Genomic DNA, 17,014 nt, shown 5'->3' with positions numbered 1-17,014 from the left:
ACCGTGGTTTATCCACTGCTGGATAAAGTCCTCCCCAAAGCTGGCATCATACACAGTTCTAGATTTGAAGCTTTCGTGACTGCAAGGATTCATACTCTTAGTTCTTTCGGGAAAGTCACGTAGGTAAAAAATGAAATTAAAATTAATAAAAATAAAATAATAAAATCACGACGTTTCGGAGGCAACACAAGTCTCCATCATCAGGTGGAACCGTCACAGCCAGATTTGCTGTATCACAAGTCGTGATTTTTTATTGTTTTATTTTTATAAATTTTAATTTCATTTTTTACCTACGTGACTTTACCGAAAGAACTAAGAGTATGAATCATACACAGTCCTGCAATGTGACAAATATGATATTGAATTAAAATGAATCGCATTGTTATAAGCTCTGTTGTGTTAATAATGTTGTTATTAATTTATCGAGGAAATTCCCATTTGAGTCTCAAGACTCTTTTGCAGGTGGGTTTCTGCATTGGTTTGCTTGGCCACTTCCACACCGCACTGCCCAACTGTGCACTTGTGTGCTCCCACGTTTATGCTCCACACCTTCATCAGCGACCCACGCTGACCAGCGCGGGGAAGTATGATAGTCTGCCTCTTCCGTGTGCAAAACATGTTCGCATTGTTGAGTCTTGTAATCCATTCGGTGGCATGAGGAGTTTCCTAACGTCTAGGGGTCAGCACCTTGTATAATGAGCTCGTGGTCCAGTTACGTGATGAACAGATCGCACTTGATACATTCACGATATGAGGACTCTTTCATTAACCATTAAATTCGTGCTTGTTTACCCAGGAAAGCTTCGCCGAGTCTCAAGACTCTTTTCCTGACAAATAGTTTTTTGCACGACTGGGCGATGTTGTTGTCATGCATATTTGCCCAATACCAGTTGCATTATGGGGGGGGGGGGGGCGGGGAGGAGCTATCAGAGGAAACCAGAGAGCGGCCCGGATGGAATCCCACGCAGAATAGAGGGAGAACATACAAACTCCACACAGAAAGACGCCCCGAGTTGTGAATCGAACCCGGGCCCTTTTTGCTGTGAGGCGCGAGTGTTAGCACTATGCCACCCTGCCGCCCTGTTTTGTAAAGGAAATCGCCGCACCGCTCGTCAGCGTTTTACGAACGCTATTTAAGTGCATCCCGTTGCCTTCTCCGCAGACCGAGAGCAAGGCAATGCCTGCGTCGTATATTCGGCGCATGGTCAAATAACCCCCCCCCACCCCCCCAGCAGCAGTGTGCCGACAGAACAGACCACACGTGTACAGCTTACTTCCCCCTTACACGTCTCAACGCAAACCCGCCGATCGACGGGCCCAAGCAGCCTCCTCAATCACGTCCTGCTCTGCTCTCCCCGCCTCCCACCTCCCCCGACCCCCCGACCCGACCCCCCGACCCAACCCCCCCAGGAGATTCCACTGTCCGAGATCCTTCTCGTGGAAACGTCACGCAACTTTGGCATTCTGCCACCGGGCAGCAACCCGCACTGCTTCGAGGTGACGACGGCCAACATGCTGTACTTCGTCGGGGAGAACCCGGTGACGGTGACGGGCGCCGCGGCCATGATGAGCTACGGCCTGCCCAGCAGCGGCGTGGGCACGGAGGTGGCGCGCACCTGGGAGATGGCGATCCGCCAGGCCCTCATGCCCGTGCTGTCGCAGGGCGCCGGGCCGCCGGGACACACCGGGCACACCGGGCACACGCCCCGGCAGGGCCGACGTGAGTGGCGCACCTCGACCGGGACGGTGGCGGTGGTGGGCTGAGACGATCAATTCCCCGACACTTGAGAAACCAGTTAAATCGGGGGGCGGCTGACACCAACCCACATTCAAACCCAGGATCTCCGTTGTGCTGGCTTATTGCTCGGACTCATGAATCATCGAGCTACTTTCTCTTGTTTTTATTTGTATCGTTTTTCGTTGGGCAATAAGATCTCGTTTTCACTGGCTGCTAAAAATAAAGAACCACAGAGAGTGTAAATTATAGAAATTGCTTCAGCAAAGGGGCAACGCAAAGAATGATCTTTTGCACACACACACATAGCTTGCCGCGTCTAAATTCACCTCAAGGTTAAATGTTGCGGCAAGGAGATTAATGAATGAACCCATACTCTGGTGCTTGTATTCCAGGGGAAGTCTCCATCAGCATCTCGGTGTCGAACAGTCAAATTCAAGAGAACGTGGTGAGTGCGCGATGAATGAGTCCAAGAATCTGAGAACCGGTTCCTTGGCACATTGTTAAATAAAGTTCCATTACAATACAATTTTAATTCCGTGTCCATTATAGGACACGTATTTCTGTGTTCCGAGGCATGGTCCGTGACTAATTTTCACTTTACGGAGTCGAGTTAGGGGCTCATTCTGACCAGGAGGAATTGGAGACCAAATGTGTTAATCATAAACTTTGTGCTATATTTTGACCTTTGACCCAGGATAAAAAAAATCAGCAACCTAATCAAATGCGATTTTATAAATACCTAAGCTCTCTTACTTTTACTATCTAATCTTGCAGGAGAGAGTTGAGAATATTTTTTGTCAAAGAATAATGCAGGCAATATGTTCAGGTCAAATGGGAGGGTGACTTTAAATGTAAAATTTCACATATTTTCCATAAAGACAATTCTGAGTTTCGCCACATAAATATAAACGACACATTTCGGTTTCTTAACCTATGCGTGCCTTCTGGATAAATGTTTTTCATCGGCGTTTTTTTTTATTGGGGGGAAAAAGATGCTTTTGGTTGGACAAACGTGGCAATTGTTATGTTTTATGTCAACATATGATTGTATCGCCCACAACCAACACCAGGAGATTTACAAATGTCTCCAGTCGCGTGTAAAATAAAAACAATGCACGGTGCAGGATGTATCATGCGCTCAATTGATGTGTTGTTGGAAACTGCTTGGCAGACCTAACACTTTGCACGTTATTTATGTGCAGGACATAAGTCAAGTTTACCAGATCTTCCCGGACGAGGTTCTGGGTTCTGGGCAGTTTGGCATCGTTTACGGAGGTAAACACAAAGTGCACTTTGTGTCTGTGTATATGCCTTGGAAAGAGTGTGCAATCACATGCCAATCAAACTGAGAATGTTTCATCTTCACAGCTGGAATAGACTGACTGCTGCTGCTGCTGCTGCAGCCAAATACACACTCTGTTTTAAATTCCAGAGGCGATCCTTTCCTCTACCATTTCAAGTTTGCAACCTTTCCACCGACTGTATTATGGGATTACAAATCGGATCAGATGACATCGAGTCATAATAATACATTAATTGCTGCGTTGGCAGTCGTGCACAAGCACAAAAAACTGCACACCTTGAACGGAAAAAATATTGTATATAACAGTATGTAATGGGCAAAATTTTTTGGGACAATTTACACAATAACAAAACATTTATTCAGGTGTAATGGAGGGAGTGAGTGGGGAGAGGTCATGGCAGGGAAACAGAGAGAGAAGTGAGAGAGAGGGCAACGCCGCTGCACAGACCAGGACCCAGAAACCGGGGCACAGCACCAACAACAATGATGATGACAATGACGATGAGCCCCATGGGGCAGCCTGGGCAGCACTGCAAGTCCCAGGAAATGCTCAGGGGAGCCGTTTGCCAAGCGAGTTGCAGGGCCTACAAATGTGCAAAGAAAACCACGTTTTGGTGGTGGTGGTGGTGGTGGTTACCGAGCAGCCACAAACCCCTGCAAAGGATGGCAGAGGAGCTGCGTGAAGGCCATGATGATATGACTTGGGCAATTGTGACAAATTGTCACCGGCAGTTACACAAGCAGTGCATTTACGATGAGTAGCTGTGCTGTTTCAGAATATTTGATCCGTATTGAAGAGTTAGACATTCTGAATGACAACAGGAATTGGAATACTGTAGTGTGACATTTGCGAGTCTGTTTTCCTCTATGGATGTAAAAGGTGGAAAATCACAGGGACCCTACTTCGCAAACTAGAAGCAAGATACCATTGGAACCTCCTTTGCCAGTAGCAACATATGATCATTGGTTTTTTACCCCTTTTACCTGGCAACAAAACTGACATCTTTTTTACAAGGAGTCATGTTTGCACTTACCACAATACCTGCGGTCGGAATACAAACTAAAAACACAACTCTGATACACGTACACACACACACATACACACACACACATACACACACACACATACACACACATACACACACATACACACACATACGTACACGTGCAGTTTGAACAATTAGGTGCAACTGGGAGCATCTATTGCGACTGTTTGTGAGGAATATCATGGGCAAGGCAAAATGGAAGGAAGGCCTTGATTGCCAAAATTCTTTTAGAAAGGACATGGTAACTGAAGAGGGAGCTTAGACATGGCATAAAGTGTCAGCATCATGACTAGCAAATAAAAACACGGTTTATTGAAAAGTACATTTGATGGATAAATATGCGCCTGTCATGCCCACAACGTCAGGTAGTGGTAGTCCTCTACCTGCGATTGGAAGCAGCAATCGCAGTTGCCCACTAGGGGGAGCAGCAATGAGAATTTTCACGATTGTTGTTGTTGTTGTCGTACGCAACATACCATAAGCAATTGGCATCGTTGTGGAGAACAAAAGTAACAAAAAAAATCAAGCAGGCAATAAATCTCCTTCAACCGCGCAAGTCCCTTCCGGGAGTGAACACTCCCAGGTGTAATGGAAAATGATGCGTCAACTGATGAGCCGCACAAACCAAGACAGATGCTGATGCACAAATGGAACCTTAAAAACTCTCCAGTGTGCAACTGTGGTCATCCAGAACAGACCGTACAACGAAATTTTACGATCCACAAATACCAAGGAGACATCGCAGCGATACACTCCGCTGCTCCTGATGCGGTTATCTGGCATGACCACCTGAATGTGAAATTGTAGTTGTTGCACAACCATACGAAAGAAAGAAGATGCAGCAACTGTTTCCAGTGACCATTGCCAGCAACACTTGCCCTAAAATGTTTGCAAGCGCATCACGACAGTTATCATTAAAACAATGTGCGTGTGAAATTTCGATTTAAAGCTTTCGTGACTGCAGTGATTCATCTTCTTGGTTCTTTCGGTAAAGTCACGTAGAAAGTAAATAATAAAATAATAAAAATAAAACATAATTGTTATGTTTTTTATTAAGTTTTATTTATTATTTTATTATTTCCCTTCTACGTGACTTCACCAAAATAACCAAGAAAATGTGTGTGTGATTCATAATTACTCATGTATAGGTCAGATCAATGCCAATTTTAGCTATAACTCTCCCGCCACCTGACTAAGCTGATGAAATAAAATTGTCACGTGGGCAAATGTGTAAATCGATTTGGTTGTTCAACCGAGTCGCGCTATTGGCCACCCCACCCCCTGTGTGCCGTGCTGGCCTGCGCAGGCGTTGTAACTTTCTGACCCGCGCGTACCGAATATCTGTGAAAAAGAGCTTCATAGCTCATCGGATTCCTCCAGCATAAATACAGATTCTGATACTCGCTCACACCACTTGGCCTCAAACGGCCTTTTGAAGGCCGTACGGGAGATGTTTGTCTTTTGGCGTTGCATCAAATATTCGCCGTCATCGAGCGCTCCTTGCTTGCGGCGGTGGCACTGCAGGAAAGCACCGCAAGACGGGCAGCGACGTGGCCATCAAGGTGATCGACAAACTGCGCTTCCCAACCAAGCAGGAGAGTCAGCTGCGCAACGAGGTCGCCATCCTGCAGGTACCGGCCGGCACGCACGCCGGCGTGGGTTTGCTGCGAGCACACACGACCACATCGCACCGACCGTTCGTGATGACCTGCGCAACGGATTGACGACGACAAGCTGTGCACATTCAAACTTAATTTGGAGCTTTCGTGACTGCAGGAATTATTCTTTGGTTCTTTCGGTAAAGTCACGTATAAAGATAAAGTAATAAATTAAATTAAATACTAGCATACGACGTTTCGATTGTGTGCACATTCGTATACGCACACACGAGTGTCTACACCAGTCTCCGTCACGCGATCTGATGGATATGTGGTGTGTGCCGGTGCACTCCATTGGCAATCGTCACCATCTTCATTCGACAGCTCATGTTGACGCTGATTGCTCTGACAACGAGGTTTGGACCCTGCAGCTTTGTGGTCAGCGATCCTTTGGCCTGGAACTCACCATCCCACTCACCCACTCACCCACTCACCCACTCACCTACTCACCCACTCAGCGATCCTTTGGCCGGAACTCACGATCCCACCCACTCACCCACTCACCTACTCACCCACTCACCTACTCACCCACTTAGCGATCCTTTGGCCTGGAACTCACGATCCCACCCACTCACCTACTCACCTACTCACCCACTCACCCACTCACCTACTCACCTACTCACCCACTTAGCGATCCTTTGGCCTGGAACTCACGATCCCACCCACTCACCCACTCACCTACTCACCCACTCACCTACTCACCCACTTAGCGATCCTTTGGCCTGGAACTCACGATCCCACCCACTCACCCACTCACCTACTCACTCACTCACCTACTCACTGACTCATCTGCTCACCACTCACCCACTCACCTGCTCACCCACTCACCTGCTCACCTACTCACCTGCTCACCCACTCACCTGCTCACCCACTCACCTACTCACCCACTCACCCACTCACCTACTCAGTGGTCCATCGGCCTGGAACTCGCTTCCGCTGTGTGATGTTCGAGACTCTTTCCGGATGTTTAACCAGTTCAGTAGAACACATGCAAGACAGAGCTGTTTAATTAGAGCTTGCAATGTACGAATATTGCACGCTTGTGAAAAACTAGGTTTTAAGAGTTGCGTGTTTCTAAATATATTTAATTACAGAGGTAAATGGAGATGGATGTCGAAGGGGGTGGAAAGCAGTTCCCGAAATTGCTCTTTAAATAGGGGCCTATAATTAGTTGACAAATAAAAACAATAATTGTATTTATTATGATCTTATATACATTTATAAAGTGCCTTAGTCCAAACCGCTTTTAAATTTCGATTTAAAGCTTTCGTGACTGCAGGGATTCATCTTCTTGGTTCTTTCGGTAAAGTCACGTAGAATTGAAATAATAAAATAATAAAAATAAAACATAATAAAATAAATCTCACGACGTTTCGGCCACAACGCAAGTACGTAAGAGGATGGTAGTTAAAATAGAGAGTGGGGTCATTAAAAGTGGCTGTGTAGTTGTGGTGGTAGGTTAGCAGGCGTCAGTGGTTATGGAGGGACTGGGGTAGGAGGTCGTGAAAGGGGTCGTGATGGAGGTTGGGGTTGATAGAGGTAGTGGTTGGGGTAGTGAAAGGGGTCGTGATGGGGGTTGGGGTTGATAGAGGTCGTGGTTGGGGTAGTGAAAGGGGTCGTGATGGGGGTTGGGGTTGATAGAGGTCGTGGTTGGGGTAGTGAAAGGGTCGTGATGGGGGTTGGGGTGATAGGTAGTGGTGGGTAGTCGATGTTGTTAGGTTGGGGTAGTGAAAGGGGTCGTGATGGGGGTTGGGGTTGATAGAGGTCGTGGTTGGGGTAGTGATAGGGGTAGCGATGGGCGTTGAGGCAGTGTTTGCTGGCCGAGTTCCCCTGCAGAAAGCAGCTGTACAGCTCGGGAAGTGAACTTCACATTCTGATGCACGTGAACTTGGTTTTCCTTCATGGATCCCTGTGTGGTTTGCGGTGTGGCCGAGGTGTTGTGGAGTGACTCGTGCAGCCAGCTATGGCTGCAGGGTTTTGGTAGTACATGTTGTTTATGCCATTTATTGTGAAAATCCGTCACAGTTCCTATGATCACTGTTTCATTGCTTTCATGGCTTTATTTTGGTGATTTCGAAAAGTGTATTGGTTTGGCCATGCTTGTTTGTTGTAGCACAGAGTTAGACTGATGGCCTTAATCTAAGTTGTCTTGTAGTTGTTGTTGGTTGTTTGACTTGCATCCCACTGGGATTTTTGCACACAGCGTTGGTGTACGGTGTTTTTTCTGCAATATTTTGCTGTCTTTTCTTGGATTTTCTGTTTGCACTCAGTCACATATTCAGTTTAAGATGTTTTTTGTTCATGTTTTTGTTTTTTGTTTGTTGAGGTTGCACCCGATTCAAGAGCCGAATGGCTCACAGGGCTATACCTAATAAATGAACTTGAACTTGAGGTCTTGTGGCTGAGCGGTTGCGTCTATTCGTTACCCCGCTCCCTCTTCGCCCCCCCCCCCCCACAGAGCCTACACCACCCGGGCGTGGTGAACCTGCAGAGCATGTTCGAGACGCCCGAGCGCGTCTTCGTGGTCATGGAAAAGCTGCACGGCGACATGCTCGAGATGATCCTCTCGAGCGAGAAGGGTCGGCTCCCCGAGCGCAACACCAAGTTCCTCGTCACGCAGGCGAGTCGCTGCGAGTCGCTGCGGTCGTTGGCGCGTCCTCCCTCGCCAGCCGTTGGAGGGGTGGCACGAGGGTCGGTGTTCGTGTGTCGTCGAGCAGCGCAACGCCGCAGAGGAGTCCCCACCCACCCCCCTGCCCGGCCGCCCTGGTTAATGCTGCGAGGTGGGGGGGAGGGAGTGTTAACAGAACGTATGCGCCGTCCGATTTGCAGCGGAGGTAAAACAAACCGCGGCTGTGTTTTGAAAAGAGTTGGTCGTCGTAGTGCCAGCGTTAGCTAATTGATAAATTGGAGAGCAACATCGATCCTTACCGACAGAGGAATGCCCACTTGCATGGTGGTGCTTCATCACCTTGTGCCGCACAGGGACAGCTGTCATCAGGGGGCGGTCCCCTAGGCCAAAAACGAAACCTACAGCTGGACACTGGACTGATCCGAGATGAGATGCGATATGAGGTGCTTTGAGCTCCTGGGGAATTTTAGAAGCCCAATAAATGGAAATACTTAATCATTGCGCACTCTTCAGAGCTTCTATAAACTCACTGGCCCTTTCTCAGTCCTGGTGCTGTGTGGGTGAAGGGGGATTTTGTAGAACCATACTTCACTACGGTGGTCGGTGCAGGTTGGTGAAGTGCAGCAAGACACCCGAGAGCGGTTCAGATATCTACTCGTAGCTTGATGTTTGCCGTGGCCGGGAATCGAACGCAGGTCACTTCGGTCATAGCGCGGTGCGCTAACCACCGTGCCACTACTCGCTTATAGAGAGCCGATACCAACGCTAATGTTCGTAAAAGCAGACAGCTAATTTGCCATCAAAACAGAGTTCACCGATATTGGTTCGAACGGTTTAAACACCGAATCGAGGTCAACTTATCTCTGCTGTTTTCCCCATCTAACCGTTGCGCCATTTTTTGTCCATTTCAGATTTTGGTGGCACTGCGGCATCTGCATTTCAAAAACATTGTGCACTGCGACCTGAAGCCAGAGAATGTGCTCTTGGCATCCGCAGATCCATTTCCACAAGTAAGCAGATGCCCCTGCACTCACCACACGACTGCAGCCGTGCTCACGGACTGGCTGTAAGACCGCTCTATATGTACATGTAATTCTAGATTTAAAGCTTTCGTGACTGCAAGGATTCATATTCTTAGATTTTTCGGTAAAGTCACGTACTGTAAAAAATTCAAATGAATAAAAGTAAAATAAATAAAAAAAATCACGACGTTTCGGAGGCAACACAAGCTTCCGTCTTCAGGTGGAACAGTCACAGCACGATAGCTGTATTTATTTTTATTTTACTTTTATTCATTTACATTTTTACCTACGTGACTTTACCGAAAAAACTTAAGAATATGTACATATAAAGTTACGCTTGTTTATCCAGGAAGGCCCTAACTGAGTCCTCGGGACTCTTTTTCTGAAGGGTTTGGCCAAGTGTCTCGCAGTAGGGAGGGCGATGTTGCAATGTGCGTGAGCCCAAGAGTCATTTTCAGGTCATGTTTCAGCATTGGGGTGGCGGGCCAATACCGGTTACGTCGTGTGAGCTCATAAGGTTAGGTCAGGGGTCAGGCAACCAAAATAACACGAAGAGCCATTTTTTTCTGAATCGATAAAAAAAGAACTCGATAATTCAAGATCTGCAATGCAACGTGAATACAAGATGGCGGTCCTTAAAGAGCCACATGCGGCTTCGGAGCTCCTGAGCTACGGCAAGAAATCGGAGAGTCCAGAGGAAACCCGTGCAGAGCAGGGTGAGAACATACAAACTCCAAACAACAGAAAGGTCGCCTGAGTCAGGAATCGAAGCCAGGCCCTTGTTTGCTGTGAGGCAGAAGTGTGACCACTGCCGCCAGCCTGTCGCCCGTATTTACCCGCAAACAAGATTGGAGTGTGGCATGATTTTCAATTGCAGAAGAGTTCACGAGAATGGGATCGAAGTCCCTGAGTGTGTCAATGATCTGCATTTATAATTGCTCCATTTATTTTTAGATTGGCAACAATCTACTGACCACGGCTGGGATTCACTTGCAGTCAAATTGTAAACACACGCAGTTAATGGATGTTCCCGATTTCAGGATTAAGCTGCGAAATCTGAAAATATTTCCGTGAAAGAATATCGGATTATCTGAAAAGAAATTTTTTGTGGATTAAAATAAGTAAATGAGATGTCGCAGGTTTTGTGGCCAAGTGCCTGATTCGGTAACAATTAAAATGAAGATAACTTTTTCACACTCCCCGCCACAGTAATATTCGATATTTTACATTTTATCAGCTTGAATATGGCCAAATTAATTGAAAAACCAGACTTAGCGCCACGGAGTAATATTTGTGCAGGCATTATTAGTAATTGGATTGAGATAATGAACTCTCCACGAATGAAAACAAAAGCCGATTGTTATAATCACGAATTCAGGATGGCAGCAGCGGGGGGTGGGGGGGGGGGCTCAGTTCTGAGCGCTGAGCATGCAGGCCAGCCCAGGCCTAACCAGGCAGTCAGGCCAGGCAGGCCAGCTACTTCTCCAGATTACCTTTAAGCATACACCCCCTGAGTTCATGTCATATAATGAGCATCGCGATCAATATTGTTTTGAACAGGTCAATGCTGCAGATTTGTAAAGTGGGGGGTATACAGCTACTCGGGGGGGGGACGGTCTGACACAGTCGATGTTGAACAAACTCTAAACAAGTGCTAACCGGTAAAGAGCGTGAGTAACGATGTTGCCTGCTTTCCCCTACCGTGCATTCAGCGCTGGCTCTCGCGCCACTGTGTATTTGAGGGAAAGCCCCAGGAGAAATCGCCTCTGGCGTTAAGTATTGTGCTGATGGTTTTTGACTTGACGAAAATAATTCATAAGCTGGGGGGTGGCAAAGCCTTCTTCAGCAAGAAGGACTTGCCCCTACAACCGTGCCCCGGCCACCCGGCTTAACGGGGCTGCCGCCGAGACACGGTTTGTCGCGCCTCACAACAACAACAACAGCAACTGCCGCCATTCACCACTAAGTGGCGGTGACATCACCACGCCGCTTGTGCCAGGCTATGAGGACTTTAAGGTCACGTGAAGTGTCGAATGCCCGCTGGCAGGCGGTCACGGGGTTGACTGACTGAGATGACTGGCAGATGTACCGGTTGTGCCCCCCCCCCCACTACTGTGCCAACTTGCTGTGTGTTAGCCGACCGGCGCTCCGCTCTTTGTTGTGAGCGTCATGCCTCATGCACGTGTACCTCTGGTTACCCTCGAAGCAGTGGATTTTGGCTAACCGTCTAACAAAGATGGTCACTGCATCGCACGCTTTCAGATGCGCTTCTTAGGCCGTCTGAAACGCTTTTCCTTCCGATATTAGGAAGCCACTGGAACTGTGCACGTTGAAATCTCAATTGAAAACGAATTTCTTTAGAACTGCCTTTTGTGTTTAGTTTGTTGTCCTTCCCCCGCACCTCCGATTAGCATGGTGGGCTGTGTAGGGCACGAAAGAAGTTCAACATTAAACAACAAGACAAAGATAGACTGGTAAATCGCCCGATGATGCTGGTTGTAATAACTAGTGAAACGTCGTACTACTCAAATTGTAAATGTTGTGGATTGACTCTCCAACACGCCGGTGGGCTGAAGTAGTCACTAATTGTCACGTTTTGTTTACGTGACAAATCTCTTATTAATTGGCTGTGTCGGGTGGTGGAGGGTTACGACACATTTATACTTGTGCCATCTAACCCCAAAAACCTTTATTATTAATTATATTAGTCACGACCTAGGGGAGGCCCAGGACCCGTTCAGATAATCATCACTGGTGTCGATCACAAGCAGAAATTGAACCTGGGTCACCGTGCTCATCGCACAGTGCGCTAACCGCTACGACACAGCTCCTCATACATACATTCGCACACACGTACGTACGCACGCACGCACACGTACACGCGTGCGCTTGTCCGTGCGCCGCAGGTGAAGCTGTGCGACTTCGGCTTTGCGCGCATCATCGGCGAGAAGTCATTCCGCCGCTCGGTGGTGGGCACTCCGGCCTACCTGGCGCCCGAGGTGATCCGCAGCAAGCAGGGCTACAACCGCTCGCTCGACATGTGGTCGGTGGGCGTCATCGTCTACGTGAGCCTCAGCGGCACCTTCCCCTTCAACGAGGACGAGGACATCAACGAGCAGATCCAGAACGCCGCCTTCATGTACCCGCCCAACCCCTGGAAGGAGATCACGCAGGACGGTGGGTGCCGTCGGGGATCGCGCGGGCGACGGAGAACTCCGAGCGCTGGTTGAGTTGGCGTGTGGCTCCTCTACGGTGGGGGGGCAACTGGACGTGGGCCATCCCATGTCACGGAGAGATCAGGCAACCCAGGGCCTCCACTTGCCGTGGTGTGGTGCCATCAGTAGGGAGCTCTTCTCACCTGACACCAGTAACCAGTAAGCATGCAACGTTGGGTCAACGCGGTTGGAACCGTTTTCCCAACGTTTCCCCAATGTTGCCCCAACGTTGCCCCTAACGTTGCCCCTAACGTTGCCCCGCTGTAACCTTCACTCCGATGCCTTGCTGCAGTGTACATGGCCCAGCCAGATCGGGCAGCGTTCGGGTGACGCTATAGCCATGACGATGTTGAGGGGGACCATGAGAGATGGCAACAGCTTGGAGGAGGCCTTCATCCAGCAGTGGCTGATGATTATTTGAGTAATAATTAAAGGATGGAATGATCATTCATACTTGATTTGATTCAATTCATTGTCATGATATGGATTCACTATTTGATTGTCTTGTTTGTGTATCTTATTTGTTCCCACTGAACTGGCAAATTTCTGAAATATGTTTTTCTCTTTTATTTCTCACTTGTTATATCCTATTCTGTCTTACGTGCTGCCTCCCGTGCAAGTACTAACCAGGCTGGAGCCTGCTTAGCTCCTGAGATTGGGCACATTCGGGGTGATTTAGTCCAAGTGCAAACTACACTTCGGAATTTGCAGTGTTGGGTAACACTAGCGGGTGGTTTAATTGGATGCATCGATTTGAATCTGATGGCATTGGCTTTGTTACAGCTCCGCATTAGTGTAGTGACACGCGCTTAAGTTGTCTTTGTGCGTTGCCCCGTGTGTCTGATGCGTTCTTCCCCGGCGTGCATTTCCCCTCCAGCCATCGACCTCATCAACAACCTCCTCCAGGTGAAGATGAGGAAACGCTACAGTGTGGACAAGACACTCAGCCACCCTTGGCTGCAGGTGAGCAATGCTTTTGTTGATTTCTTTACCCAAGCATGAACTTGAACAGATTCGTCAATAACATGGCCTTAAAAATAAAACACATGGATAATAAGTGACGTTTCAGGCAATGGCCCTTCTTCATTGCTCACTGGGCTTGGTCGTCTCAGACCGTCTCAATAATTCTTATCATTTTAAATGCCAGACAATCATTACTCTCTGTAGCAGGGTGGCATGGGAAAGTGCTGCCCCCTACCGTGTGTACCAGAGGTGACTTCAAGTGTATTCGGACGTCGCTCTGATATCCCCTCTTCCGTGTTCTATCCCTGAACACATTACCTGCACCACTCTACGAGAGATCCCAATAAACTCTCTGCCTCGTGACGAAACGCCGATAGCGCAACCGGCATTCTTTCGTGCGGCTGATGTAGACGCAGAGCAACAACTACAATTTCACACTCAGGTGGTCAAGCGAGACAGCGGTGTCAGCAGCAGAGGGGAGTAGTGTATCGCTGTGATGTCTCCTTCGTATTCGTGGTCGTTGTACGTTGCACGATCTGTTCTGGATGACCTTAATAAAACAGCACTCTCACGCGAGCAGTCCGTGCGAGGGCTTCCCGCGGCTGATCTGCATTGTGCGCGTGCACGCGAGCGATCAGGACTACCAGACGTGGCTGGACTTGCGCGAGCTCGAGGTGCGTCGCTCGGAGCGCTACGTGACGCACGAGAGCGACGACGCGCGCTGGGAGCGCCACGCGGCCGAGTGCGGCCTCGCCTACCCCACGCACCTGCGCCGCCGCGTCGACCTGGGCAGCGACGGCGAGCGGGGGGAGGAGGAGGATGAAGATGGCGGCGGCGGCGGTGGTGCTAACGAGGGCCGACGAAGGGCTGACGAGCCGGCCGAGCTGAGCAGCATCCGTGAGCGGATCTCCGGCCTGTGAGCGTGCCGCGCCGGCCTGCCCCGTCCCCCGTGGGGACCGTGGCGCTAGTGGGCGTGCGACGATCCGTCGATTTGTCAATTGGATTTTTTATATATATTTATATCGTGGCCGTGTCGCCCCCAATGATCCGGGTCCCTCCGCTGGATCTCAATACAATCCTGAATCGGTTTCAAGATCACACTGTCACCCCCCCTCCTAGCTTCTGCGTGGACTCACTCCCTGCCTGGGCTCTCCTCTCCAATCTCACTGATCCCTCCAGACACACAAACTCCTACCTCTGTCATCTCACTCTACTCTCGACCAAGCGCTCTCCACTTCAACAACCAAGGCTTCTTCTCGAAGACCCCAGTCAACTTCCACCGAGCTGTTAGGGCGCTTATTCTACCGAGATTTAATGCAATACAATTAGAAATTATTCCAAATTCGATCACATTTCAGCACGCTTCACAGAAACGGTGGGTATCTTTGTATCATTATGATTGAGGCAGTCGGTGATGAGCAGAGATTTTTTAAATTAAAGTCTTGAGGCCTAGACTTGAATATGCGCTGGTAGTCAACAGCACAATAACCGGGGTGGGGGGGAGGGAAGTTACAGAATATGGGAGCAGCAGAGGGGAATGAGCGACCTCTCCCGGAGCAAATGTTGATTTGGGGCTTTTGGTTGCTAAAATTGAGAGTGTACGGAGAAGACGCCAGTCAAAGGCAGTTGCATTAAAACGCTAAGGGCAGCAAAAGAGATAGACTTGATTCTGGAATCGCAATCCTGAATCACGAACATCGGAATATCTGGGTGGAGGGGTGGGATTGTTAGACGGCCCGCACAGCGAGAGTTGCGCATTTGCGTGATCCTTTTAAGAGGTTGCTGACTTGAGCATAGGGACCAAAGAAAATTGTTGCAACGTTACCACTATTGTGGAATCGATTTTACTCAAAGGGAATAACAATATTAAGGGGCTTTGTCTTTTCACAAACAGACGCGTTTTCTGGCAGTTAGGAACCTGACTTCGGCCTGCCGATGATTTCCAAGGGCATGAAACTGCTCCGTGTGAGCGGTGTTCGCACAGCTGATGACGAGAAACATGAACCTCGACAGACTTCTTTGGTCTCGAGGTCGATTTTTACATTTTAGAAAATAACTTTCCTCGTTTTTGTACCTGCACGTGTTTATCGAGAGCATAAACTAGGTGGAATAATGCGAACGATATTTTAAGCTGGCGTGTGTCAACGTTTTTCAGTATTAACGTAAATGATTTTGTGGATGTATGTAACGTGGGTGCTGCTCTGCTTGCCGGGATTTCTAGGTTCACGTATACGTGCCAATGACGTAACTATCGCCAATGCAGCAGCACTCGCCCAATTTGCTCATGATATCGCCGCTTATTGCACAGTTTCACTTATCGAATGAAGGCGGCAACGATTCAACTTCAGGATAGTGAATTGAGCGTTGTGTTATTATAGTTATTACCAATTCCGATTAGTTGGCTGCCAAACGCAGGCGCGCGTGTGCTGCCACGGCCGCTTATCTGCAGCGGCTAATGGTGCACGTAACTTTTTGTTTAAGCGCACACTCTGTTAAGTTGGGTCTTTGCCAGGATAAGTTTAGCCTCGGGGGCAGAAGCTCCAGCCTCAGGCAGGCAGACCTTGCATTAACTGTGCCCCCCCCCCCGCCGAGCCGAAAAACTTTAAAAGGAATTTATCGAGGGTTTTTATTCTTGGTGGCAGGGGGGCGGGGGTTGTGAAGTCGAACGAATTAGAAACAAACATCCCTGAGAGAGAGAAGAGAGAAGGTTGGGCCTGTTGAATTATTTATTCGCTGCGAGGCAGAAACCGCACGCGCTCAACGCTATCCGCAGTGCGGGGATGCGGGGGCCATCCGGCAGTAGCTAGAAACTGACTCGTTGGGGGGGAGGGGGGAAAGGGGGCGGGGCGGTTTTGCTCGTGAAAATGTTGCAAGGGGGTGTGAAGACCCCGGCGGTGAGAGGCTTAATGTCCCGTCGGCTGGACGAGAGGTGGGGTGGTGCCCGTCTTGAGGGACGTCCCTTCACGAACGCACGATCGCAGAGCCACGCTTAGACGTCCCATCGCGCCTCGTAGTGCGCGCGCGCGCGTGTGTGTGTGTGTGCATTGGACCTCTTTCGCACCGTATGTCTAGCCAACCATGATAATTCGAAGGTGTGGGGGGGGGGGGGGAGGGAAGGGGCAACAAACTGAACACAAAAAGCAGTTCTGAAGAAATTCGATTTAAAAGTTCATTGTTCCAGCGGCTTAAATGTATTTGCTGCAACCAAATTATCCTCTGGAGTGTGCCCGATCTCATTGGGGTCTCGGAAGATAAGCAGGTCTGAGCCTGATTAGCACGTGGATGATGGGTGATCACTGGGGCTTGCCAGGTGTTGTAGGCATGGGGGCTGGGAGGTTATGGCCAAGAAGAGATGGCTGCGCCAAGTGTCCCACCGCCATCGTACGCGTTGTGTTTTCTCCCCCGAAGAGCGCTCCTTGATGGAGCTGTCCAAATAATCA

The 17,014-nt window shown here is 49.0% G+C and overlaps 1 protein-coding gene across 1 annotated transcript in view; it reads left to right on the top strand.

Moving 5' to 3' along the window:
- Positions 1-16,373, top strand: part of LOC133342386 (serine/threonine-protein kinase D1-like) — a 145,941-nt gene extending 129,568 nt beyond the window's left edge. Inside the window, exons 11-19 of the mRNA XM_061551524.1 lie at positions 1,411-1,720; positions 2,131-2,183; positions 2,941-3,013; positions 5,612-5,718; positions 8,204-8,365; positions 9,286-9,384; positions 12,303-12,573; positions 13,489-13,574; positions 14,213-16,373. Of these exons, the coding sequence (XP_061407508.1) occupies positions 1,411-1,720; positions 2,131-2,183; positions 2,941-3,013; positions 5,612-5,718; positions 8,204-8,365; positions 9,286-9,384; positions 12,303-12,573; positions 13,489-13,574; positions 14,213-14,494 (1,443 nt within the window). The 3' untranslated portion in view covers positions 14,495-16,373. The remainder of the gene's footprint in view (positions 1-1,410; positions 1,721-2,130; positions 2,184-2,940; positions 3,014-5,611; positions 5,719-8,203; positions 8,366-9,285; positions 9,385-12,302; positions 12,574-13,488; positions 13,575-14,212) is intronic.
- The last annotated feature ends 641 nt before the right edge of the window (positions 16,374-17,014 follow it).

Source organism: Lethenteron reissneri, chromosome 14, assembly GCF_015708825.2.
Source record: "Lethenteron reissneri isolate LAM-NWPU_2019-01 chromosome 14, ASM1570882v1, whole genome shotgun sequence".
Taxonomy (NCBI): Eukaryota; Metazoa; Chordata; class Hyperoartia; order Petromyzontiformes; family Petromyzontidae; genus Lethenteron; species Lethenteron reissneri.
The sequence above is the reverse complement of the archived record's forward strand: the minus strand, read 5'-3'. Positions and strand labels throughout refer to the sequence as shown.